The following is a 26822-nucleotide window of genomic DNA, read 5'->3' as shown; positions in this document are numbered from 1 at the left end:
CTGCTTATAAAAAGGTGTAGAGGGGATGGGTGGAGAAAGGAGGGGTGGGAGTACTCTGCACAATCTCTCTCTGGCTCACACACTCATCGTTACTCCCATGCTGTCCCTGGGCTTGCTGGGAGCGAGAGAGTGGGGATTCTCGGCTCCTCGACCACACAATCACTCACGCTCCACTGCTGCATATCACATTTTACTGTAAATGACCCTCTCATGCATGGTATCCTAGTGCCAAATGCAGAAATCAATTTGAATGATTTCATAACGGCATTGTACAGTTTAGCCACTCAATGGGGAATTTAGTCACTGAATGCCTAGCGAGATTTCAAAGGGCAACCCTGCAGCGGAGCACACCAAAATAGACTACAATAGGGGATTATTTAAAAAAAGAATGGACATAATCTAAAAATAAAGCATTTACTTTGGATGGGTTGAATCAGAAATATATAAAATTGTTTATTTGTAATTTAAATCCAATTTGATGTGCTGCAGTAAATCATTATTAGAGGTACTTGTGAGCGCCTCCCCTACATATAGTAGTTGATGGGGTTTGGCCAGTCAGGTGATATTTTCCGCTTCACCATTTTGTGCTGCTGTTCCGCCGTGTATTTAGCAGAAGATTCGTGACTAGTCCAATTACATCTCTAGTTAGCTACATAGGTTTCCCAGTTTACATTTAAAGAGCGTGTGGTCTTTGATAGGTGTAGTCGGTAAACCATTAAGGGGAACCGCAATATCCGTTTGGTATTCCGTGTTCTTTTAAACAGAGAATGTCGTCCGAAAGCCCCGAATACTCTCCGTTCTTCGCAGTGATGGGAGCCTCTGCAGCTATGGTTTTCAGCGGTAATTATCACACAATTCAATTACTATCTTTACCATAGCTACATTTAAATTGGTATGTGTCCATTCAAACCGCATCTCCAATGCCTGAAACCAGCACAGAAACGGCTAGCGTGACAGCGAACGAGCTAGCTAACCCAGCTAATTAGCTACGTAGCAAGCTAACCCAGTTGACTAGCTGCATAGCTAACTTAGCGTATACGCACTTGAGTCATGTATCTGCGTAGTGAATGTAAGTCAGCTTTGATCGAAACTCGTTCTCATAACTACCCATTTCAGTAAAAATACTGCCTTGCTATCTAATACATATCCTAGTTAGCCAGGTAAAGCTAACGTTAGTCGGACAGGTAACCAAGGGATGGAGTTGGACGAGAGTCCATGAAATGTCATTGGCGTATGTCACGTTAGTAGGCTGGACAATAGGAGTCGAAATTCACCCAAGGCTGGAAATGTCAGAAGGTTGTCTGAGCTGGAACACTAGCCGAATCCCATAGCAAATTACCTCCGCAGAGCCTGTTAACTGGAGTGATGCTTACAGTTTAATTGTGCCTTAATGGCACCCAAAGATGTATCCCTTTATTTTACCACTACAATCTGTTCTTAGGACGAAACGGAAAAATAACAACTCGTGTAGAAAGTTAACATCCCCACCTCAATGGTGCCAAGTGTGCTTATGTCTGCATAAAGAGCAAACATTTGTTGTTTCTGATCTAGCGATCGACGAAAGCAGAGTACGCTGTCCAACCTTATGCAATTAGAAAGAGGATATTATCCTGATTAAAATGGTGTCCGACTTGACAAAATCTAAATATACACATTGCGAGATATTTGGCGAAATGTACCAGCATGCCTTTCCATAGGAAAAGTGTGAGGGGGGGCTCAGCGTTACAAGGGCAAAAGGTATTTTGGGACGAGCAATTGATGATGACAGAGTATGCTGCCCAGCCTTACATAATTAGAAAGAGAAGATTGAAATTGATTTAAAGATATACAAATTGCGAGATATTTGGCTAAATAGACACATACCTATATTTCCCTATACTAAACAATGGTATGACCTCAGTTCCACACATCACATTTTATTTGTCACATACACATGGTTAATGTTAATGTGAGTGTAGCGAAATGCTTGTGCTTCTAGTTCCGACAATGCAGTAATAACCAACAAGTAATCTAGCTAACAATTCCAAAACTACTACCTTATAGACACAAGTGTAAGGGGATAAAGAATATGTACATAAAGATATATGAATGAGTGATGGTACAGAGCAGCATAGGCAAGATGCAGTAGATATAGTGTACAGTATATACATATGAGATGAATAATGTGGGATATGTAAACATTATATTAGGTAGCATTGTTTAAAGTGGCTAGTGATATATTTACATCATTTCCCATCAATTCCCATTATTAAAGTGGCTGGAGTTGAGTCAGTGTGTTGCCAGCAGCCACTCAATGTTAGTGGATGCTGTTTAACAGTCTGATGGCCTTGAGATAGAAGCTGTTTTTCAGTCTCTCGGTCCCAGCTTTGATGCACCTGTACTGACCTCGCCTTCTTGACTGTAGCGGGGTGAACAGGCAGTGGCTCGGTAGTTTTTTGTTAACATTTTAACTACCAGCAACGTGGGCAGGTGTCATTTCCAACAATAACAAAGCATCCTGATTATGATGAACAGGATGAAATTCATTGTGGCAGAATCGTAGATTATCTGGTCAGGACAGCTTCATTGTAAGGTAGAACAAACTGGGACTTGGTGAAAAATGCCCTTAAATAAGACAACAATAACTAGCTAATCAAGTTACCCAGTATTTTGTTAAACTGTGTCTTTACCAGTAACCACACCTCCAAAATAATGTTTGATAAATGTGCGTCGATAGGTCATTTCTCAATTATTTGCGTTGGTTTATGGTTTGCGACATACCACAATTCAATCAGCTTGTTTACAGCTGCACTAGGGTCAAACAACATTCCTTTGACATCCAAGGAGCTGGCAAGAGATATGGCCCTGAAACTTCCTCAATCCAGGGATGTACTCTGATTTATCCCAACTTTTTACCTTAGCTGTCCCTTACAAAGAGCATAAGCCACAGTAGCCATTTTGGGTTGGCAGTGTCAGCCAATCAGCTATTTTGTTGCTCAACGCAACATGGGCTGTTGCTACTGCTAGCTAGCATGAAGACAAACTGCAGTTTACTTAAACTTTCAATGTCTTTCAATGTTCTTGGTGTAACAGTTTGGGGTACACACCTTAATTGAGGTATGTTTTATGAGCCATATCCATGGTGTCTTAATATACACAGGAATGCTGTCTGACTTTAGTGCAGCTGTTAGCAAGCGGGTTGGATCTGCTGGCTACACCAGCTTTGTGCATAGTGCTACTAGTTGTACAACTGAATGCCTTCAACTGAAATGTGTCTTCCGCATTTAACCCAGAGAGGTGCGGGGGCTGCGTTAATAGACATGCTCGGGGAACAGTGGGTTAACTACTTTGCTCAGGGGCAGTACGACAGTTTTACCTTGTCAGCTCGGCGATTCGATCTCATTTGGGTCCCAGGCTGATAAAGTTTAAGAACCCCCCAGTTCTAGACGATTCTGTGCTTCCGACTTTGTGGCAACAGTTTGGAGAACTGTTTCAGCATGATAATGGAAGAACGTGACTGGCCTGTACAGAGCCCTGACCTCAACCCCCATCAAACACATTTGGGATGAATTAGAACGTAGACAGTGAGCCAGGCCTAATCATCCAACATCAGTAGCTGACCTGACTAATGCTCTTGTGGCTGAATGGAAGCAAGTCTCTGCAGCAATGTTTCAGCATCTAGAGGAAAGCCTTCCCAGAAGAGTGGAGGCTGTTGTTACAGCAAAGGGGGGGACCAACTCTATTTTAATACTCATGACTTTGAAATGAGATGTTCCACGAGCAGGTGTCTACCTACTTTTGGATATGTAGTGTAAATCAGATCGAGCCCAAACTGTACCATGTAGTAGGGAGTTGTAGTTTCCAACAACCAATATTCTACATAGTTTAACTCAGAAAACATAATTCACTACAATGACCAACATCCATTGCGCACCTACTTGTCCAGACTGAGACAAGAGACAGTAGAACGTGATCGGGAGAGAGCGAGCAGTTTCTTTGATTTATTTTCAGGTAGCGATACCTCAAAGATTGATAGTTGGTGTTCAGCAGTCATAAAAGTATACCTTACTTTGAAGAACTACTAAAATAGTGTTTTTGTCAGACCGATTAGGCAGCAGCTCTATAGCGATGTGCTGATGACTTGGACTGAAATAATAGTTGTCAAATAAGCCTAAAACAAATGTAATATACACAACTGAAATGTTTTATCGACGTAATGTGATGGTTAAGTGATGAGCAGTCGCTAACATCCGTAGGACTTGAATTGTTTTCTGTGTTACAGCATTCAAACAACATTATAAAAATAAAAAAAATGAAGATTGCGATTTAATATTTAACTTATCAAACCGAAACAATTTATTTATCCTGTTAGGTCTGATGCATTCACTCAAAGCATTTAACAATATGCTACCTCACAGCATCAAATTACCAATCAACTGTGCCTTTGATTGCAAGAGACATGTTTTGGACCATCACTAGGCCGGAATTTATTCCATATGTTTAATTTAACATTTTTCTACTGAGTACTGTTTTGCCTTATTTAATAATTGTTGAAGTGGCTTTTATCAATAGCCCCTGTCATCTTGTAGTCTAGCTTAGGCTACATGTGGCAAAGCTGGTTGCGTGATGCAACATGTAGTAGGAAATTGACATGCTACTAAGTTGTTATAGAGCAGGGTTTCCCAAACACAGTCCGAAGGCCTCTCCCTGGGTGTACGCATTTTGTTTTTTGCGGTAGCGCTACACAGCTGATTAAATGTATAAAAGCTTCATGATGAGTTGGTTAACTCATCATGAAACTTTGATTAATTGAATCTGCAGTGTAGGCCTAGGGCAAAAAGCAAAACATACACCCATGGAGTTCGGAAACCCTAATATAGAGGGCTCGACCTAGTGGGGATATTGAATCGTGCAGCTACTGCTAGGAGCTGGAGGGTGTGACACTATTTTCTCCTTCACTGTGGTGTGTGGTGGCATGCCGCCTGTCTATTGACCAGGGCCGTTGCTTTGAGTAAAAGGCCTAAATGGTTAGGATGGTGGTTGACTGCACAATCGAGAGCAGGTGTATGACCGCTCATATTTGGGGAACGTTGTCCTTTTCTGTTTTTTTCCTGATTACTTTTATCCTTACTTGCTCAATTGTAGTTAATTCAACTCTGTAATGACTTGTGGTGGAAGGGTGATCCCAGTTGTCCGTTTGCGTTAAGTATTCCCAATTTTACTCCTCTTCAAAGCTGTTGCTGGGTGTGTGACCCTCTCACCTAGAGGTTCCTGTCAGGTGAAATTATTGCAAGTAATATGAGGAAACTATTGATAGCACTAAAAATGCATTCATCATTTATACCCAATGTGTAGTTACTGTATGTAGGAAACATGCTAGCAAGAGGCTAATCTATCATGAGCCCTACATGTTTAGTGCTGACCCAGAGCTCCTATGGGTAGCGATAGCACAGGCCAGCGTGGGTAGCCCCTGTGGCTGGCAGTGGGAGTGATCTGGAGGGGGGCCACCAGGGACACCGGTGATTTCAGGCCCAGCAGCATTAAGTTTCTTTACAGGAAACGTGAGCCTGCCATCGTGCGACGTCACTACAACACCACCACTACCATGATTGAGAAACAAACTGGTAATTTACACATTATCTACTGATTTTGTGTATGCATTTGTAAACCATTGCCTATATTGTGCTTCATGATAATTTAAAATATAATAATTGTAGACTGGAGTTGATTTGTCTTTGAGAACTTGGTTAAGCACACCCACTGAAACCTATGTGAACTGTGCATTCTACAGCAGCCTGTGAAGACAGTCTCACACTAATGTCATATTACTGCAGTTCCTAGTTAATTATAGTCTTTCATGTCTTGACTCGAAGTGGGAGGTATCAACTCTTGCAAGGTGGAGGCACCGTAATGGAATCACAAATGTTGGTTAGTCTCACTTGTAGTAGAGGCATCATGAATGGAACTTGGGTAGTCCCTGACAACAAATAAAATACAAATCTTGGTCGACCGAGAGTAGTCTGTTCTTTCGACCAATCGTCTACATTTTACAATGTGTTTAAATTAAATAAACTACATGTAGGCTACTTAGCTTGTCTGATGCTTGAAGCACTGATTAAATCATTAATACACACATTTTTGACCGACATCGTCCTTGCCAAAACAATACCGATATAAACGTTTTTTACCTGCCTTTTAAGCGTTCTAGTATAGTTAACACGCATGGACGCAGCGGTCTAAGGCACTGCATCTCAGTGCAAGAGGCGTCACCACAGTCCAAGCTGTATCACGTCCGGCTGTGATTGGGAGTCCCATAGGGCGGTGCACAATTGGGCCAGCGTCGTCCGGGCCGTCATTGTAAATAAGAATTTGTTCCTAACTGACTTGCCTAGTTAAATAAAGGTTACACACACCACATTGACAAAGTTTTGTTGATGTTTATGTATGTCCCCATTACCAGTAAAACAATCAACCTATTTTTTTCACGTACTTGTGGTTTTGTTCAGTCGTTTCATTCTCAACTAGGATTTATATGGAATGCCTTTTGGTTCTTTGTGTCAAAGATACACGTCAAATACCACAACATAATCTGTTTCAGTAGCTATAGTTAAGTGTCATCTAAAATAACCCTACTTTATAAAACAGTTCTTATTTGATTAATGGTTGGACCCATCTATGTGAAGCAAGCCACAAGAGTTGGCCTTCAAAATAAAAGTAATTATATTTGTATTCATTTGCATCACTGTCAATGTCATACTTTTATTTTGAAGGCAAACTGCAAATTCTACTTGTGCCTAATTCTTAGTGTGGCTAGCTTCACAACCCGGTCCGGTTGAGCATCACTAGCCAGATGACGCTAGCTGAAGTTCAATTTCAATAGGTGAACCTAGCTAATACCTACCTACTCAGAAGGTTTCTTAAATCATTGCTAAGAATAATGAAAATTACTACAGTTTCAACTGGTCATTGTTTTCAGGCTGGTTGTGTTGGTGCTAGCTACCCCAGTCGTTGCGGTCGAACAAATGAGTGCTTTATTACCAATGCCGTCTTGTAAACGCATCGTTCGTGGCCAGCGTTTGCTTGTTTGCAGACTTTTTTTTTTTGTACAGCTTTGACAGTGCTACTGTATCTTTTTTGATTGCAAAGACCCAAACGGCGTTCCATAGTATGTATGTGGTGAAGCTAATAGCTGTGACGCTATTACTGTGTGACTGAAATCTGAAAAATAGCTCACTTGGTAGTGTGTACCGATGCTCGACCAGTTGGCGAAAGCCAACATCACCCACGACAGGGACCGGTTGATTGTCAAGGGCAATGAATTCCATTAGTTTGGCTTTAATGGATTTCGCCTTTGATTTGTCTCACTGAAAATGTTTATTGTCTGTAGCAACTGTGTTGTCATTCTCAATGGATGTAAAAACAGACTTTGTTTACTTGCTGTTTTTGAGGTGAAGAAAATGTTTATTTGAGAAGCTCAACAATGGTGGTGAAGACAATCAAATATTATCAGATCCCCCAAATTTATAGGCCTACATTTGCACGCAGGCCAGGTAGCCTTGGTCTACTTCTATGCATAATCAGGTATGCGTCCTTACTCAACATTGATTGAAATGAGTGCTACAAACAAAATAAAAAATGTGTTCCTAACAAGTGTAGCCTAGGTTGTGCGGCCAGCAAACAACTTGTCTACTCCGACAATGAGAACAGTAAAAGACTTAAATAATATATTGAATGCATTAACAAATGACCCTAACCAAACTAACATTGTAGATTAGAATAGTAAATGTACTATTGGTGATACTGGTGTGCCATCCCTGCGGCTTACACAATGGATTAGTCCACTGAGACGGGTGTGAATCAGACGGGTGTCTCGTGTGCCAATCAATATATGTATGAGCCCAAACAGTTGACCAGTCGACTAAATGGGGTCAGCCCTACTTGGAATACTACCATGGGTTTTAATTTAGCTTTACAGCAAAATCAATCATTTGATAACAGGTTAGATTTCATTGGGCGCGATGGCTGCTCCGAGTTGTTGGTCATCAGTTGAGCCTACGTCGTATCGACAGGGTAGTGGCCTGTTATGTCTGCGTCAGGCCCCTGCTCTTGGTTGGTAGTCGGTCCAGGCGCTGACTGGATGGGACTAGCACAGTCGAATCTACAACCCTGGAAATCTGGTAAACTCACGGGTACACTCTCAATGGTGTCCTGGAATTGTGATGCAATTTCCACAGTCATGTAGAATGTGGCTCATGCATACAATGGAATGTATTTTTTTGCAGTCAAGTTCAGTTGAATCAACCAATCACTGCACATATTGATGTACACGCTTCCTACTTTTTCTTCCTGCTTTCCTCCTATGGGCATCAAATGTTATGTCACATGAGTTGTAAACAACCGGTGTAGACTAACAGTGAAATGCTTCCTTCCGTTCCATTCCCAACAACACAAAGGAGGAATTAATACACTGAGTAATGATAGACAACTATTTCCATTGAGCGGTAATTCCCCATTGACCTCTTATCTGTGTATTATCTTAAAGTATTCTTACAGTAGCTTGGTTATGTTCCAGAGTGGAGTTCAATAGCGATAGCATCATCTCTGGATCTGTTGGGGCAGTATGCGAATTAGAGTGGGTCCAACTGGTCAGCGCATGTACGTGTCCTGGTAATCCGTCTGGCCACGTTAAACAGGTTAACATTCTCAAGACCACGTCTTCTGTCGGCTACGGAGAGCAAGATCACAGTTGCCAGTACTGCAGGTGCTGTCCCGCATGGATCAGTGTTTCTTGCCTCAAAGCGAGCCCTGCAACATCTTGGAAAACTTACTGTTTGAACAGTAATTATGGAGACAGCGGTCATTTGGCTGTCCAATTAATCATCCAAAATCTCGTGACCATCACAGCCCTACTGCACATTTATATCCGTGTTGCCCATCCAATCCCTCCTTGATCAACTACTATAAATGCCACTGGAGGAGATGCTTGACTTGAGATTGTACATTGTAAGGGCATAAGCATACTTTTTTTTGTTTGCAGCCATATTTATTTTAATTTGACCTTTATTTAACTAGGCAAGTCTGTTAACCTGTCTAGGACTAGCGGAACCCCTCGCCAACAGCCAATGAAATTACAGGGCGCCAAATTCAAATCAACAAATCTCATAAATCAAATTTCTCAAACATACAATTATTAGGCACCATTTTAAAGATACAATTCTTGTTAATCCAGCCAAATATGCTTTACAGCGAAAGCTCCGCAAACGATTGTTAGGTCACCACTAACTCACAGAAAAACCCAGCCATTTTTTCCAGCCAAAGAGAGGAGTCACAAAAATCACAAATAGAGAGAATTAATCACAAACCTTTGATCTTCATCAGATGACACTCATAGGACTTAATGTTACACAATGTAGGTTTTGTTCGGTAAAATTCATATTTATATCCAAATCTTATTTTACATTGCCATGTTACGTTCAGTAGTTCCAAAACATGCAGTGATATTGCAGAGAGCCACATGAATTAACAGAAATACTCATAAATGTTGTTGATAAATTCAAGTGTTATGCATGGAAGTTTAGATACACTTCTCCTTAATGCAAACGCTGCCAGATTTCCCAAAAACTTTACGGACAAAGAACGGTGCTCAGAGCCCAAACCAGCCAGAGAAATATCCGCCATGTTGGGTAGTCAATATTTAATGCTATTTTTGACTAATATTGACTTTGCTCTTCATTAGAATGCACTCCCAGGAATCGCAGTTCCACAATAAATGCTTGTTTTGTTCGATAATGTTAATTTCTGTCCAATAGCTTCTTTTTTTTTGTAAGGGCGTTTGGTAAACAAATCCAAAAGCGCGATCTGGTCCAGTCGGACAAAGCATTCAAAGTTATATTAGAGGTCGAAGAAACTTGTCAAACTAAGTATAGAATCAATCTTTAGGATGTTTTTATCATAAATGTTCAATAATGTTCCAACTGGAGAATTCCATTGCCTGTAGAAAAGTATATGGAACGAGAGTTACCTCCATGTGAAAGCGCGTGACTGAGAACCAGGCTGCAGGCAGACCCCTTAGTCAAACAGCTCCTATCCGGCCCCCCTTTACACGAGAAGCCTGAAACGACATTCTAAAGACGGTTGACATCTAGTGGAAGCCTTAGGAAGTGCAACATAACCCATATCCCACTGTGTATTCAATAGGGGTGAGTTAAACTACAAACCTCAGATGTCCCACTTCGTGTTTGGATTTTTTTCTACAGTTTTTGCCTGCCATATGAGTTCTGTTATACTCAGACATCATTCAAACAGTTTTAGAAACTTCAGTGTTTTCTATCCAATTTCCATCTAATAATATGCATATATTAGCATCTGAGACTGAGGCAGTTCACTCTGGGCAAGCTAGTCATCCAAAAGTGAAAATGCTGCCCCCTATCCCAAAGAAGTTAAGAATAAATTCTTATTTACAATGACGGCCTACACCGGCCAAACACGGACGGCGCTGGGCCAATTGTGCGCCGTCCTATGGGACTCAATCACGGCCGGTTGTGATACCAGGGTGGCTGTAGTGATGCCTCAAGCACTGAGATGCAGTGCCTTAGACCGCTGCGCAAATCGGGCCATATGCTGTGTATATACAGTGGATTTGGAAAGTATTCAGACCCCACTCCTGCGTTGTCTTGGCTGTGTGCTTAGAGTCGTTGTCCTGTTGGAAGGTGGATCTTTCATCAAGGATCTCTCTGTACTTTGCTCCGTTCATCTTTCCCTTGATCCTGACTAGTCTCCCAGCATCGCTGCCGTTGAAAAATATCCTCACAGCATGATGCTGCCACCCATGCTTCACCGTAGGGATGGTGCTAGGTTTCATCCAAACGTGACGCTTGGCATTCAGGCCAGAGTTCAATCTTGGTTTCATCAAATCAATCTTGTTTCATGGTCAGTCCTTTTAGGTGCCTTTTGGCAAACTCCAAGCGGGCTGTCATGTGCCTTTTTTTATTTTTACTGAGTTGCTTCCGTCTGGCCACTCTACAATAAATGCCTGATTTGGTGGAGTGGAAGGTTCTCCCATCTCCACAGAGCAACTTTGGCGCTCTGTCAGTGACCACCGGGTTCTTGGTCACCTCTGACCAATTCTCTTCTCCCCCGATTGCTCAGTTTGGCCAGGCGGCCAGCTCTCGGAAGAGTGTTGGTGGTTCCAAACTTCTTCCATTTAAGATTGATGGAGGAAACTGTTCTTGGGGACCTTCAATGCTGCAGAAATGTTTTCTTACCCTTCCCCATATCTGTGCCTCCACACAATCCTGTCTCGGAGCTCTACTGACAATTTGAGTTCATGGCTTGGTTTTTGCTCTGACTTGAACTGTCAACAGTGATCTGTAATATAGACAGGTGTGTGTGTGTGCCTTTCCAGATCATGTCCAATCAATTGAATTTACCACAGGTGGACTCCAAGTTGTAGAAACATCTCATGAATGATCAACGGAAACAGGATGCACCTGAACTCCATTTCGAGTCTCATAGCAAATGTTCTGAATACTTAAGTTTTTTTTTTTTTTTTTTTTTTTTTTTTTTTTTTTTTTTTTTTTTTTTTTACATTTTCAGAAATGTCAACCTGTGTTCACCTTGTCATTGTGGGGTATTGTGTGTTGATTGAAAAATTATTCATTCAAACTTAGAATATTGTTGTAACATAACAAAATGTGGAAAAAGTCCAGGGGTCTGAATACTTTCAGAATATTTCCTAATACACTATGGTTGGTCTTGGTTTATGAATGAGAGTGCATGAGGGGAGCTTTTTGGTGAGGGTCAAAATACCACAAGATACCACCGGGTCAGAGTGGAAGCTGCAAGCCATCACTATAGGGGTTGTGGCATGATGAGTATTGTGAACAACTATTATCTGGATTTTTTAAATATTTTTTTTATACGAAGTAGTGTTGGGCTCCTGAGGTGCTGCTGTAGCTAGGGCTGTTGCGGTCATGAAATTTCATTAGCTGGTGATGGTCAAGCAAACAACTGCCGGTCTCACGGTAGTTGAAAGTTACTTAATATACACATTTAGCATCTCCTGGCTTCCACGCATAGCCTACAAGCCACAGATGCAGACATTTTGAAACATGTTTTTAAAAGTCTAGTAGATGCATGTAATATAGCCTACATGTCACAATAAATCCATTATTTTAGATGGGTCTAAAGAAACATGATATGTAGAATGCTGCTATTTTCTTAAACAGTTGCAGTTGCCCTGATATGGCTGTGGCTACACTAGTTGACAAGATTTGCTTAGAATTCTGTGGCAATATTTTATAGTATGAAGAATACAATTTAACAGGTGAGTAAAATGGAAAGGTTATGTTCTCCAAATTATTTGAGGGAGTGCGCACATGCGGCTTTTCTGTGTTGAGCGGTTAACAAAGAAATAGGTACTCCTATATGCTTCTCTATTTGTAACTTTAGTTGTGATCCAAACATTGGGCTGTGTTTTTGTTTTTTTAATTAATTCTAAGTCTGCATGAAAGGCATGAGCTCTGCTTTGTTTCTTGTGCAGGCTGTACACACTTCATCAGCCTCTCATTCACAATTTTACAAGCACTTTTACAAGCATCCCCTTTGTTTGGACGTAATGCCCCCTAAAAAAATCCATGCCTTATTTTGGGGGGTGGTGTCCATTGTGCCGTTGGGCTGAATATAACAATTAAAATTCCCTTCTCCCAACTGCAACCTCTCATTCAAATGGCTCCCCATCATATGATCTGGTTTTTCTTAAAGGCTACAAGTGAAGACCGACATCGGGGACGCAAATGCGCAGTTTCTTGTCCTATTCCGAGGTGCATATTGAAAGAACTGTCCACATTTACTTTGTCAGCCAACAAGATGAGTAGGCCTAACGATCAGCAAAAGCACTAGCATATGTCGATTTACTATTCCCCCATGGTACAAAAGTTGACCTATTCTGTGCAAGAGTAATATTCCAAACATAGTCTGGGACAGTTGTGGGATGGAATATATAGGTTTATGAGCTAGGCTGTGTGTGTGACTGATTTGAAGAAGGCATGCGTTTCTTGCCTTACTGCACACACGCTGGGCATCATTCACAAGTGATAGGCTAATATTGTCACCATCACACTATTCTTGATTAAATCCTGTCTTTACATATACTAAATGTGTGAAATTTGTTTTGATTTTGAATTAACTATCATGCACCTGTCGGGGCAGGGGAAGAAAACATGTATTTTCTATGCACTTAGCGAATGGAGGATGATTTTCCAGGTCATTTTTATGCTAGCCAAGTAGGCTATACTCCTGTTGTAGAGGGGAAATGTGTTTTAATATTAGGAAAGTTGAGAAATAAATATAGTACGCCTAGCCTATAGGGAGCTGATGTGCTCCTATTTTTAATACAGGCCATCACTCTGTTTTTTTCACAATTGAATAGCCTATTGAAATGTTGCTCAACATGAGCTCATGGGCTCTCATGTAGTGTTTTGATTAGATTTTGGATTACATTCACATTGATGTCAGAGCGATTGGCGGGACAGTGCTGAGTACCAGTTAGCAAGTTTGTTGGTTTCTAATGACCATCCACATCATCAGAGCTTGGAGAAGCCTAATTACCATGACTAAACGGTCACGTGGAATTTGTCTGCCGTCATGACTTGTGACCGCTGGTGTTGCCGTAGTACGGTCACAGTAACGGCCCTAGCTGTAACATCAACCCTTCTGTGGATAGACTTCCCTACCATGAGGGATTGAGAAAGGTGCTAGGCTATTACACCCGTCTTCGGTAAATGCATCAGGTCTAAATAGGGATATATTCCAACTTCATATTCATCTCCTCACCAACCAACATCAACATATGTGAACATAGCACGTTTCTATGTTTTGTAGTAAAAAAGAGGAATTTAAAATTTAAGTGTTTACAATGACAAATCCTTCTCACCCCCCCCCCCCCTAATGATTTAGATGCACTATTGTAAAGTGGCTGTTCCACTGGATGTCAGAAGGTGAATTCACCAATTTGTAAGTCGCTCTGGATAAGAGCGTCTGCTAAATGACTTAAATGTAAATTAGTAGACTATTGTTAGGCAATGCCTACTTATAATTGGTTAAAATTGCACTCTGATGTCATTGGAAACACCTCTTTCACATGTGTTGAATATGAAGTTGAGTTTTTTTTTTTTTTTTATGCCTCTAATTAGATATTACTTTGTCTTAATCATGCACTAATGTGTGACACTGCCTCACTTAAAATGTGTGAATCTGACAAGGTTGGAGCAGAATAACTTAACCTTGCATAGATGGCATCAGTCTTGTGACAAATAAGTCCGTGTCGGGGTCTGGCGGGTGGCTGGCTGCGATGTGCATACTTCCTCTTGTCTAGAGCCACCAATACACAAAGCTCTAGAGACACTGCCTTCTTTCAGGCTGCCTTGACAGTACATGGAGCTCTCTGGATACCTGTATGAAATGTCTTGAGGCTACATGCCACGGGATGTGTCCTGAAGCATGTTCAAGGGCTGACATAACTAAAATGTTCTTGTTGACTTTACTGTTAACCAAGTAATCAGTTGGACTGCTTTTGTTGGGTTGGATGCAACATAGCTAGATTGTTGGGAATCCCTACTTTAAGAGATGGATGGTTTTATTGAATCAAATTTTATTAGCCACCCACTGAAAGGACACATTTGCATTCTTCCATGTGAAGTATCTGCAAACTCGTGAAGAACCATGTTGAAATATGCTATTCTCTTTCAGTCTGTGGCTGCTGTGCCAATGCTTGGGCCCTATAAAATCTGCGTTGCAGACGGAATCCAGAAAAAATGCAGTTCCGTGATTCCAACCATATTTAAGAAAAAAAAAAACGTATTGAACTTAGTAGGAAATTCACTAAATGTATTGAACTTACAACATTCTTTAATTTGCCCAAGAACGTGAACAAAAAACATCAGTGATTCGTATTTTCCTTACTTTCTGAATAGGCAACAACAAAGGAATACCCCTGTCTGTATGCGTGATTGTCTACCTCTTTGTGTAGCCATTAACGATGATACTAATGTAATGACCACCATATTCTGGTAAATGGAAAGCCTTTCCCAAAAACCTCCTCAATTATATGTTAGCCACCTACAAAGTTGCCTATGCTAGAGGTCTTCAGATCCACCTGTACCCGAGCCCCGATCAAGGACCCTAGCGGGGTCTGGAACCAGAATTCTAAATGTCATGGGTCTGGGTCAGATCTGATATGATTGTCTCGGGTATGTGTACTTTTAACTGACTTCATCAAAGCAGCACTAAGCTACACTCAGAGCCTCTGTCTGTGTGTGGCATGTTGGGACATCTAATAAAATAACTGTCAATTCCATCAAAGGAGAAGGATAGGCTACAACTACCAAGAACCAGCTGATGCGTAATATTCTGAATGGAGTTATTTGTAACTGTAGGCTGAGTGCATGCACTGCAGCCTCAACTAACATTTGCTAGCTTAACTAGTGTCTCCTGGTTTGATGCAGTCAATACTTACTATGTAATCATAATAGATAAATAACCTAGAAATGGCAGCTATTAGTTTACTATAGCGAGTGTCTGCTTAGTTAGTTGTTGTCTCTTCCTCCCGCGTCACTTACCCACAAGCACGGCCCCTACCCCGTCTGCTAGAGCGACACCTTTCGCTCCCTCCTTTCGCGCCTTATCTGCTCCAGTTAATAAAGTAGCTTAAATGACATTAATGCTGCGTCTATCACTGTACGGACAGGGTCTAGATTCAACCATGTCGATACGGGTCTGGTTTCCTCGGGTCCGTTCAGAATGGGTCTCTATATTTAAATGTATTTATGTCCATTCCGGAACGGGGTTCAACTTTTTGGACCTGTGAATACCTGTAGTCTTTGCCTAACTTGGAAATAATCATGATATCATTCTGCATCAATCTAGTGGCCATTTTGTTTTGCTAACTCTGCAACCAGATGAGTGCTACTGAAATATCGCTGTCTCTGGCTTGTGCACAATTTAATTAAAGGGCAAATTCACCTGAAATTCGACATTTTGTAGATTTTCCACAGACCTCAAGTGGTCTCCTGGTGTGGTTTAAGCATTGTGGACATTCCTTTTTTCTTTACTTTTTTTTTTTTAAAGAGAACCTAGAAAAACTAAATTGGGGGGGGGAAATCAAGCAAAAATAATCACAGACCCTGTCCTATTCATTCTGCACACACAAGGACTCACTCATAGAGAGTATAGTCTAAGATGAATCCAATGTTCCCTTTAGTACTCATGGAGGCTGACCATAGACATTCACAAAGGAGCATCATTGATCCACCACCCAATCCATATTCCCTGGGTTTTGTGGTCAGTCTGCAGTGCAAGAGACCTGTTTAGAGATATAAATGTCTAGGGAGTCAAACTCTGTTTTAATATTTACACAGTGAATGCAAATCTACACATGTAACACATCGAACTGGATAATTCACTCCTTTTGGGCATAATTTCTCCTAGGCTATTTGAAGTCGCATTCACATACTGTTGCTATATCCTGGAGCTTCTTAGCACTCCTTGCTGGGTTGAGGCAAACAATATGTATCTTGTCTGGTGTCGTCCTTCTAGTAGCTGCAACTTAGGTTGCATATTAGACGCTCTGGTCAGTCGTAGCCACCTCAGGGCTGTCAGTTCAGTGTGATCTCACTGCGGGTGATGCATAGCTGACGTGGGAGAAATCTCGTCAGCCCATTCTGCCTGTTTCACGACCACGGCGGCCTGTCACCCCGACCGAGCACATCCATTTTTAGAGGCCCATGAGAGTATTGATTTTTATCACAACACTGTTCTGCTTCTCTTGCAGACGTTGGCACTCTGGCTGTCTGCATCCTGGTCTGTGTCGTTTTGAGCCTCCTGTCGGCGTGTTGACTCTGCATTCTGCTGGGCCTTTATTACATTAGTGCCCTGCTGTAGTGCCTTATGTAAAAATGTTCCCAGCTAAAAGTGTTCCCAATTAAATGTCCTATTAATTTTCACGTTCTGATTGTTCTCAGTTCCGACTTCAGATGAAGCTTGTGGGAATAGAGCAAAATGGACAATGCTTTTGTGAGTCAGCTTTTTAGACCTGGCTCCAAATAGTTTCTAATGTTTCAGGTGTTAGACCTTTTCTTGAGTAAAAAATAGTATTGGCACGCCGAGGGGTCTGACTTCGAACTCGTCCACTGAATTTTGTGGGTGTTGTAGCGCAAAAAGGGAAACCCGTTCATGTTTGACACGCAGCTTTTTAGAACTGGGTCCAATACTTTCTAGCTCAAACGGTTTAGATGTCACATACGTTTTCAAACATAACGTCACAATTGATCAGAACGTGAACATTTTCAAGCTGGGAATGTTTTTACACGACACTGGTTTACGCTGTCATAGAAATGTAATCTATTTTATTGAGTGCTGCCAATGTGACATCAGATTTTCTGTGGCGACTGCAGGGATGTGGCGTTCTGTTGGTTTGAAGTCAGCAGCTTCCTGTATGGAGAACCTAAAGAGTCTTCTTCAGGGAGGTGGAGTGATTTAGATTTCTGCCGCTCTTGCACAGGATGAAAGCCTTTAAAAAAAAATTTTTTTTTAAAGCCATTGAATAGACAGGGTTAACCTCAGCTCTCCGTTCCCTGTTGGTATCTATGGGTTGAGGTGGAGAGAATTTGCCTTGAACCGTAGCTGTTAAATGGAGTGACTGGTTTGAGATCCGCAGTCAAGCTCATTTTCAGTGTGGGAGAACATGATGCTGGTCATTTCCTCATACACAAGAATTTCCCAGCTGTAGCTACGTTGCCCTTGTACAGGGAACATAAACTATGGAGTTGTGAATTTGTTACCTAATCGATTTCAGTTCCTCCATATTGCCCAACTCTGTATTCTACACTATTTGTACATTTCTCTAATCACAGAATTAAATGGTACATAATTATATCATGGTATTGTTGCGTACTCCCGATTGGCTTGAAGGGCATTCTAGAGAGTGCATTATTTGCACGGTAGAATTAAATGGCTATAGTACACTTTTAATGTTTTGTTTGAGCTGCTTTTTAAAGCAAAAGTGTAATTGTTGGTATGGTATTGTTGAATTCAATTTTCATAATTGCAAATTGGACTGATGGTTTGGTTAATTACTAAACTAGCAAGTCTGTTTGGTTACCACGGTAAATACTGTACCTATCGAACTTACATTTGGACTTGTAGTGAGGCTAGTATGTGGACACCTGCTTTTTGAACATCTCGTTACAAAATCATGGGCGTTAATATGGAGATGGTCTCTCCCCCCCCCCTGCTGCCTTCTTCTGGGAAGGCTTCCTACTAGATTTTTGAACATTTCTGCGGGGACTTGTTTGCATTCAGCTACAAGCATTAGTGAGGTTGGGCACCCGGCGTTCCAATTCATCCCAAAGGTGTTCGATGGGGTTGAGGTCAGGGCTCTGTGCATGCCAGTCAAGTTCTTCCACACAGATCTCACAACCATTTTTTTTAATGTATGCGTGCACATTTTTAGCAGATGTTATTGTGGGTACGACTCCATTTTGCTGATACCTGCCTACAGACAAAAGCTAAAAAAAGAAGCTCCCACGCTGAGGCCTGTCCAACGCTGGTCCGACCAAGCTGACTCCACACTCCAAGACTGCTTCCATCACGTGGACTGGGACATGTTTCGTATTGCGTCAAAAAACAACATTGACGAATACGCTGATTCTGTGTGCGAGTTCATTAGAACGTGCGTTGAAGATGTCGTTCCCATAGCAACGATTAAAACATTCCCTAACCAGAAACCTTGAATTGATGGCAGCATTCGCGTGAAACTGAAAGCGCGAACCACTGCTTTCAATCAGGGCAAGGTGTCTGGTAACATGACTGAATACAAACAATGCAGCTATTCCCTCCGTAAGGCTATCAAACAAGCTAAGCGTCAGTACAGAGACAAAGTAGAATCCCAATTCAACGGCTCAGACACAAGAGGCATGTGGCAGGGTCTACAGTCATCACGGACTACAGGAAGAAATCCAGCCCAGTCACGGACCAGGATGTCTTGCTCCCAGGCAGACTAAATAACTTTTTTGCCCGCTTTGAGGACAATACAGTGCCACTGACACTGCCTGCAACGGAAAAATGCGGTCTCTCCTTCACTGCAGCCGAGGTGAGTAAAACATTTAAACGTGGCAAGGCTGCAGGCCCAGACGGCATCCCCAGCCGCGCCCTCAGAGCATGCGCAGACCAGCTGGCTGGTGTGTTTACGGACATATTCAATCAATCCCTATACCAGTCTGCTGTTCCCACATGCTTCAAGAGGGCCACCATTGTTCCTGTTCCCAAGAAAGCTAAGGTAACTGAGCTAAACGACTACCGCCCCGTAGCACTCACTTCCGTCATCATGAAGTGCTTTGAGAGACTAGTCAAGGACCACATCACCTCCACCCTACCTGACACCCTAGACCCACTCCAATTTGCTTACCGCTCAAATAGGTCCACAGACGATGCAATCTCAACCACACTGCACACTGCCCTAACCCATCTGGACAAGAGGAATACCTATGTGAGAATGCTGTTCATCGACTACAGCTCGGCATTCAACACCATAGTACCCTCCAAGCTCGTCATCAAGCTCGAGACCCTGGGTCTCGACCCCGCCCTGTGCAACTGGGTACTGGACTTCCTGACGGGCCGCCCCCAGGTGGTGAGGTTAGGTAACATCTCCTCCCCGCTGATCCTCCACACTGGGGCCCCACAAGGGTGCGTTCTGAGCCCTCTCCTGTACTCCCTGTTCACCCACGACTGCGTGGCCACGCACGCCTCCAACTCAATCATCAAGTTTGCGGACGACACAACAGTGGTAGGCTTGATTACCAACAACCACCCGAGCCACTGCCTGTTCACCCCGCTATCATCCAGAAGGCGAGGTCAGTACAGGTGCATCAAAGCTGGGACCGAGAGACTGAAAAACAGCTTCTATCTCAAGGCCATCAGACTGTTAAACAGCCACCACTAACATTGAGTGGCTGCTGCCAACACACTGACACTGACTCAACTCCAGCCACTTTAATAATGGGAATTGATGGGAAATGATGTAAATATATCACTAGCCACTTTAAACAATGCTACCTTATATAATGTTACTTACCCTACATTATTCATCTCATATACATAAGTATATACTGTACTCTATATCATCGACTGCATCCTTATGTAATACATGTATCACTAGCCACTTTAACTATGCCACTTTGTTTACATACTCATCTCATATGTATATACTGTACTCGATACATCTACTGTATCTTGCCTATGCTGCTCTGTACCATCACTCATTCATATATCCTTATGTACATATTCTTTATCCCCTTACACTGTGTATAAGACAGTAGTTTAGGAATTGTTAGTTAGATTACTTGTTGGTTATTACTGCATTGTCGGACCTAGAAGCACAAGCATTTCGCTACACTCGCATTAACATCTGCTAACCATGTGTATGTGACAAATAAAATTTGATTTGTGTAGCGAAATGCTTGTGCTTCTAGTTCCGACAGTGCAGCAATATCTAACAATTTCTCACAACATATACTCTACACACAAATCCAAGTAAAGAAATGGAATTAAGAATATATAAATATGGATGAGTAGTATAGAATACAGTATAAACATATGATATGAGTAATGCAAGATATGTAAACATTATTAAAGTGTCCAATGACTTCAAGTCTGTATATAGGCTGCTGCTTATCTGTGCTAGAGATGGCTATTTAAGCCTGATGTACTTGAGAGCATTTCTATTTTTCAGTCTCTCGGTCCCAGCTTTGATGCACCTGTACTGACCTCGCCTTCTGGATAATAGCGGGGTGACCAGGCAGTAGCTTGGGTGGTTGTCCTTGATGGTCTTTTTGACCTTCCTGTGACATTGGGTGCTGTAGGTGTCCTGGAGGGCATGTAGTTTGCACCCAGTGATGTCTTGTGCCGACAGCACCACCCTCTGGAGAGCCCTGAGGTTGTGGGCCATGCAGTTGCCGTACCAGGTGGTGATACAGCCAGCCCGACAGGATGCTCTCAATTGTGCATCTGTAAAAGTTTTAGGTGACAAGACAAATTTCTTCAGCCACGTGAGGTTGAAGAGGTGCTATTGCGCCTTCACCACACTGCCTGTGGGTGGACCGTTTCAGTGATGTGTACGCAGAGGAACTTAACTTTCTACCTTCTCCACTGCTGTCCCATCAATGTGGATAGGGGGGTACTCCCTCTGTTTCCCGAAGTCCACGATCACCTTTGTGTTTTGTTGAGTGAGACTGACACCACACTCAGAGGGCCCTCACCACCTCCTTATAGGTTGTCTCGTTGTTGGTAAGCAAGCCTACTACTGTTTGCAAACTTGATTGAGTTGGAGGCATGCTTGGCCATGCAGTCATGGGTGTACAAGGAGGGCCTTGAGCTTAATGATGAGCTTGGAGGGTACTATGGTGTTGAATGCTGAACTATAGTCAATGAACAGGATTCTTACATGGGTATTCCTCTTGTCCAGATGGGATGGTGAAGGTGATTGCATTGAATGTGAACCTATTGGGATGGTAAGAAAATTGAAGTTGGTCTAGGGTGACGGGTAAGGTGGAGGTGATTAATGAGCCTTGACTTGTGTCTCAAAGCACTTCATTACAGAAGTGAGTACTATGGAGCAATAGTCATTAAGTTCAGTTACCTTTGTATTCTTGGGTAAAGGAACAATGGTGGCCTTTTTCAAGCATGCGGGGACAGCAGACTGGGATAGGGAAAGATTGAATATGTCAGTAAACACACCAGCCAACTGGTCTGCGCATGCTCTGAGGATGCGGCTAGGGATGTTGTCTGGGCTGGCAGCCTTGCGAGGGTAAGGAGATCCCACGTTCCTTGGTAGCGGGCAGCGTCGGTGAAACTGTTATCCTCAAAGCCGAAGGTGTTTAGTTTGTCTGGAAGCAAGACGTCAGTGTCCGCAACCAGGCTGGTTTTCCTTTTGTAGTCTGATTGTCTGTAGACCCTGCCACACACGTCTCTTGTCTGAGCCGTTCAATTGCGACTCCACTTTCTCTATACTGATGTTTTGATTGCCTTGCGGAGGGAATGGGTACTGCCATATTCCCAGTTGCCTTGCCATCGTTAAATGGTGTGGTTCACGCTTTCAGTTTTGCGCGAATGCTGCCATCTATACAGTTTCTGGTTAGGATCGGTTTTAATTGTTGTAGTGGGTACAACATCTCCTATACACGTTCTGAAAAAAACTCAGTCACCGTCTGTATTCGTCAATATTTATTTCGGAAGCTACCCAGAACACATCCCAGTTCGCGTGATCAAAACAATCTTGACGTGTGGATTCCGATTGGTCAGACCAGCATTGAATAGTCCTTAGCAAGGGTACTTCATGTTTGAGTTTCTGCCTATAGGAAGGGAGGAGCAAAATTGAGTTATGGTTTGATTTGCCTAAAGGAGGGCGAGGGAGGGCCTTGTATGCATCCCGGAAGTTGGAGTAACAGTGATTAACTGTTTTTCCATCGCGAGCACTAGATTAGATATGCTGATAGAATTTAGGCAGCCTTTTCCTCAAATTTGCTTTGTTAAAATCTCCAGCTACAATAAATGCAGCCTCATGATTAGAGGTCGACCGATTGATCAGAATGGCAGATTTTAAATTTTCATAACTATTGGTAATCTGCATTTATGGCCGATTACATTGCACTCCATGTGACTGCATGGCAGGCTGACTACCTCCAAGGTAAGGTGCTAGCATTAAACTTATCTTATAAAAAACAATCAATCTTAACATAATCACTAGTTGACTACACATGGTTGAGGATAATACTAGTTTATCTAGCTTGTCCTGCGTTGCATATAATCGATGCAGTGCCTGTTAATTTATCATTGAATCACAGCCTACTTCACCAAACGGATGATTTAACAAGCGCATTTGTGAAAAAAGCACAATCGTTGCACGAATGTACCTAGCCATAAACATCAATGCCTTTCTTAAAATCAGTACACAAGTATATCTTTTAAACCTGCATATTTAATTAAAAGAAATTCATGTTAGCAGGCAATATGGATCAGTGGGACGCGAGCGTCCGGTGAAATTGCAGAGCGCCAAATTATGACTAAATATTTAACTTCATGAAATCACAAGTGCAATACATCAAAATAAATCGTATCTTGTTGTTAATCCAGCTGCCGTGTCAGATTTCAAAAAGTCGCATGGTTTGCTTTCGCCATAAAGCCTATCTGAGGACAGTGCTCAGCACACATTACAAACCGTAACCAGCCAAGTAGATTAGTCAGAAATAGTAATAAAATTAATCACTTACCTTTGATCTTCATATGGTTGCACTCACAAGACTCCGTTACACAAATCTTTGTTGTTCGATAAAGTCCCTCTTTATTTCCAAAAACCTCCATTTTCTTGGTGCGTTTTGTACAGTAATCCAATGGCTGAAATGCAGACAAATTCCAAATAATATCTGTAAAGTTCGTAGAAACATTACAAAAGATGTTTATAATCAATCCTCAGGTTTTTAGTCTAAAGAATCAATATTAAAGAGAAACAAAGACGCGCTCTCGGGATTGCGCACCAAACAGGTTGAGGATTTTCCATTGGCCTCTCATTGAAGGTTGTGCAATGTAACAGCAATATTTAGACTTGTGGTTGCCAGACATTAAATAAAATACAGAACGGTTCTGTATTTCACTGCAAGAATAAACATTTTGTTTTTGAAATGATAGTTTCCGGATTTGACCATATTAATGACCCAAGCAGTCTGACTGAGCGGTGGTAGGCAGTAGCAGGCTCGTAAGCATTCATTCAAACAGCACTTTCCTGCATTTGCCAGCAGCTCTTCGCTGTGCTTCAAGCATTGCACTGTTTGACTTCAAGCATATCAACTCCTGAGATTAGGCTGGCAACACTAACTTACCTATTAGAACATCCAATAGTCAAATGTATATGAAATACAAATGTTATAGAGAAATAGTCCTATAATAACTACAACCTAAAACTTCTTACCTGGGAATATTGAAGACTCATGTTAAAAGGAGCCACTAGCTTTCATATGTTCTCATGTTCTGAGCAAGGAACTTTAATGTTAGTTTTTTTACATGGCACATATTGCATTTCTCCAACACTTTGTTTTTGCATTATTTCAACGAAATTGAACATGTTTATTTGAGTCTAAATTGAATTTGATGTGTTGTATTAAGTTAGTTTTCATTCATTATTGTTGTAATTGTCATTATTACAAATTATATAAAAATCGCGTCTCGGCTTTTTTGGTCCTCCAATCGGTATCGGCGTTGAAAAATCATAATCGGTAGACCTCAACTCAGGATATATGGTTTCCAGTTTGTCCAGTGAGGGCCGTCGTGGTATCGGCTTGAGGGATCTACACGGCCTTGACTATAATCGGAGATAATACGGTTGGCATTTTGAGGAATTCTAGGTCAGGTGAACAAAAGGACTTGAGTTCCTGTATGTTACAATTTCACCGAGTTGTTAATCATGAAACGTACACCCCCGTCCTTCATCCCGGAGAGCTGTTTATTCCTGTTGGGGCGATGAACTGCGAATCCAGATGCTGGACCAACTTCGACAATATATCCCGAGAGAGCCGTGTTTCTGTGAAACCGAGTATGTTGCAATTTCTGATGTCTCTCTGGAAAGAAACTCTAGCCCTGAGCTCGGCAACTTTATTATCCAGGAACTGAACTAATTGTCATGCTGAAACAGGAAAGGGCCTCCCAAAGCACAGAATTGTCTAGATTGACAATGGCATTGCGCATGGTGATCTTAGGCTTGTGTGCTGCTGCTCAGCCATGGAAACCCATTTCATGACGCTCCCGATGAACAGTTTTTATGCTGACATTGCTTCCAGAGGCAGTGTGGAACTCTGTAGTGAGTGCCACAACCGAGTATTTTTACACGCTCCAGTACTCGCCTTTCCTGTTCTGTGAGCTTGTGTGGCCTACAACTTTGCGGCTGAGACTTCACAATGTCACTAAACTCTGAAGGAGAAATCTGAAGGACTGATTTGTTGGAAAGGTGGCATCTTATGATGGTGCCATGTTGAAAGTCACTGAGCTCTTCAGTAAGGCCATTCTACTGCAAATGTTTCCCTATGGAGACTGCATGGCAGTGGCTGAAATACCCAAATCTACAATTTTGAAGGGGCGTCCATACGTGTGTGTATATATAGTGTACTTCAGTGGATGTTAAACATTTGTCAATTTAACACTTTTAGTGGCAAATGTGTTAAATTATAGCCGTTGTATGAAGGGGATAATCAACTCAGGGCTCTGCGTTCTTTGGTAAATGTAACTCCTTGGAAGGTCAGTTCCACTCAGTTAGCGTGTCGTGGAACACGCCCTCCACATCGCTCATTGTTTTCCATAGAATGCATAGCCCCTTGTTGATTATTCCTTACGTGTTTAAATATTTACTATAGTATCTCAATGGATCTAATTTTCTTCTCTCCCCCTCCCCCAGCCTTGGGAGCAGCCTATGGCACGGCTAAGAGTGGAACAGGGATTGCTGCCATGTCAGTGATGAGGCCAGAGCTCATCATGAAGTCCATCATTCCAGTGGTCATGGCGGGTATTATAGCCATCTACGGCCTGGTGGTAGCGGTGCTCATCGCCAACAACATCTCCGAGAAGGTCACCCTCTACAAGTCAGTCTGACATCTCCCACCTCCATTTATTTCTACAAATTGTCTCCATTTGCATTTCCCCTCAATTCCTAATACTTCTAACAGGCTCTGAGGCAACTGGTCCATCAATCCATTACACCTGACATTTAATATTAGATTAAATCTATATACCATAAAAGAAAATAGTTTTGTTGCCCAATATTTTGTTAGTCTTTAATTGAAAACATCTCATCTTACTATTGTCATTTGTTCATTCGGTATCACATAGTAACCCTATCCACTGTATTGATGCTATGGTAATCCCCTGTCCCTCTCTGTTGTAGGAGTTTCCTTCATCTTGGTGCTGGGCTGAGTGTGGGCTTGAGTGGGTTGGCAGCTGGCTTTGCAATTGGTATTGTAGGTGATGCGGGGGTTCGGGGCACGGCGCAGCAGCCCCGGCTCTTCGTGGGCATGATCCTCATCTTAATCTTTGCCGAGGTCCTTGGGCTCTACGGTCTCATCGTGGCCCTCATCCTGTCCACGAAATAAACCACCAACCTTTCCACCAATCTGTCTTATGTTGCTGAAGGAGGAAAAAAATCAACGGAATACTGGATAAAAAATTAAATGAATGACAAAATAATTATATAATAAAAAATGGCTCCATAAATATGGTCTTATCTCTACAATGTGTACAGTCGTCCCAATTTGATAGTCAAATGCAATGTAGTGATTTTGTCTGTCCTGTGTGTTGCAAATTGTATGAAGATCCCCCCCCCCACTGGATCCCCCCCCCCACTGATTTCTGCCTCTGGTCTTAGAGCTGACCAAAGGGCCCCACTGCTTTTTCTGCTCCTGCATTTATCTGGCTGTTTACATGATTTCTGCATTTAATGTCTGAGGATCTATTTGTAAAGGAAAATATGTATGGACTTAACGTTGTTTGTTTTCTGTTTTATTTATAAATGTTTAAATGGGGCAAACATCTTTAATTCCCCGTGAATTCTATAGATGTAATGCACTGTGGGTTAACTGTGATGTGGTTGGAGTTCCTCTGGATGTATTATTTGGTTTAAGATTGCCTTTAGTGTGTGGCTGGTGGAGTGGGTGTTGTGTAACTGTATTTCAATCGGGATGAAAACATTGCAGTGTTTTGAATGTGTTCATGTAGTACCGCTGTTTGATTGCATTAAAGGTTGTTGCCCAGTG

At 42.1% G+C, this 26822-nt stretch overlaps 1 protein-coding gene across 1 annotated transcript; it reads left to right on the top strand.

The window, feature by feature from the left end:
* Positions 1 to 546: 546 nt before the first annotated feature.
* On the top strand, positions 547 to 26822 carry LOC135523948 (V-type proton ATPase 16 kDa proteolipid subunit c). Its single transcript, XM_064950985.1, has 3 exons — positions 547 to 840; positions 25472 to 25655; positions 25958 to 26822. The coding sequence occupies exons 1-3, from the start codon at positions 768 to 770 to the stop codon at positions 26160 to 26162; spliced, it is 462 nt and encodes a 153-aa protein (XP_064807057.1). The 5' UTR covers positions 547 to 767; the 3' UTR covers positions 26163 to 26822.

This window comes from Oncorhynchus masou, chromosome 31 (assembly GCF_036934945.1).
Source record: "Oncorhynchus masou masou isolate Uvic2021 chromosome 31, UVic_Omas_1.1, whole genome shotgun sequence".
Taxonomy (NCBI): domain Eukaryota; kingdom Metazoa; phylum Chordata; class Actinopteri; order Salmoniformes; family Salmonidae; genus Oncorhynchus; species Oncorhynchus masou.
This window is presented reverse-complemented; position numbering and strand designations above follow the sequence as displayed.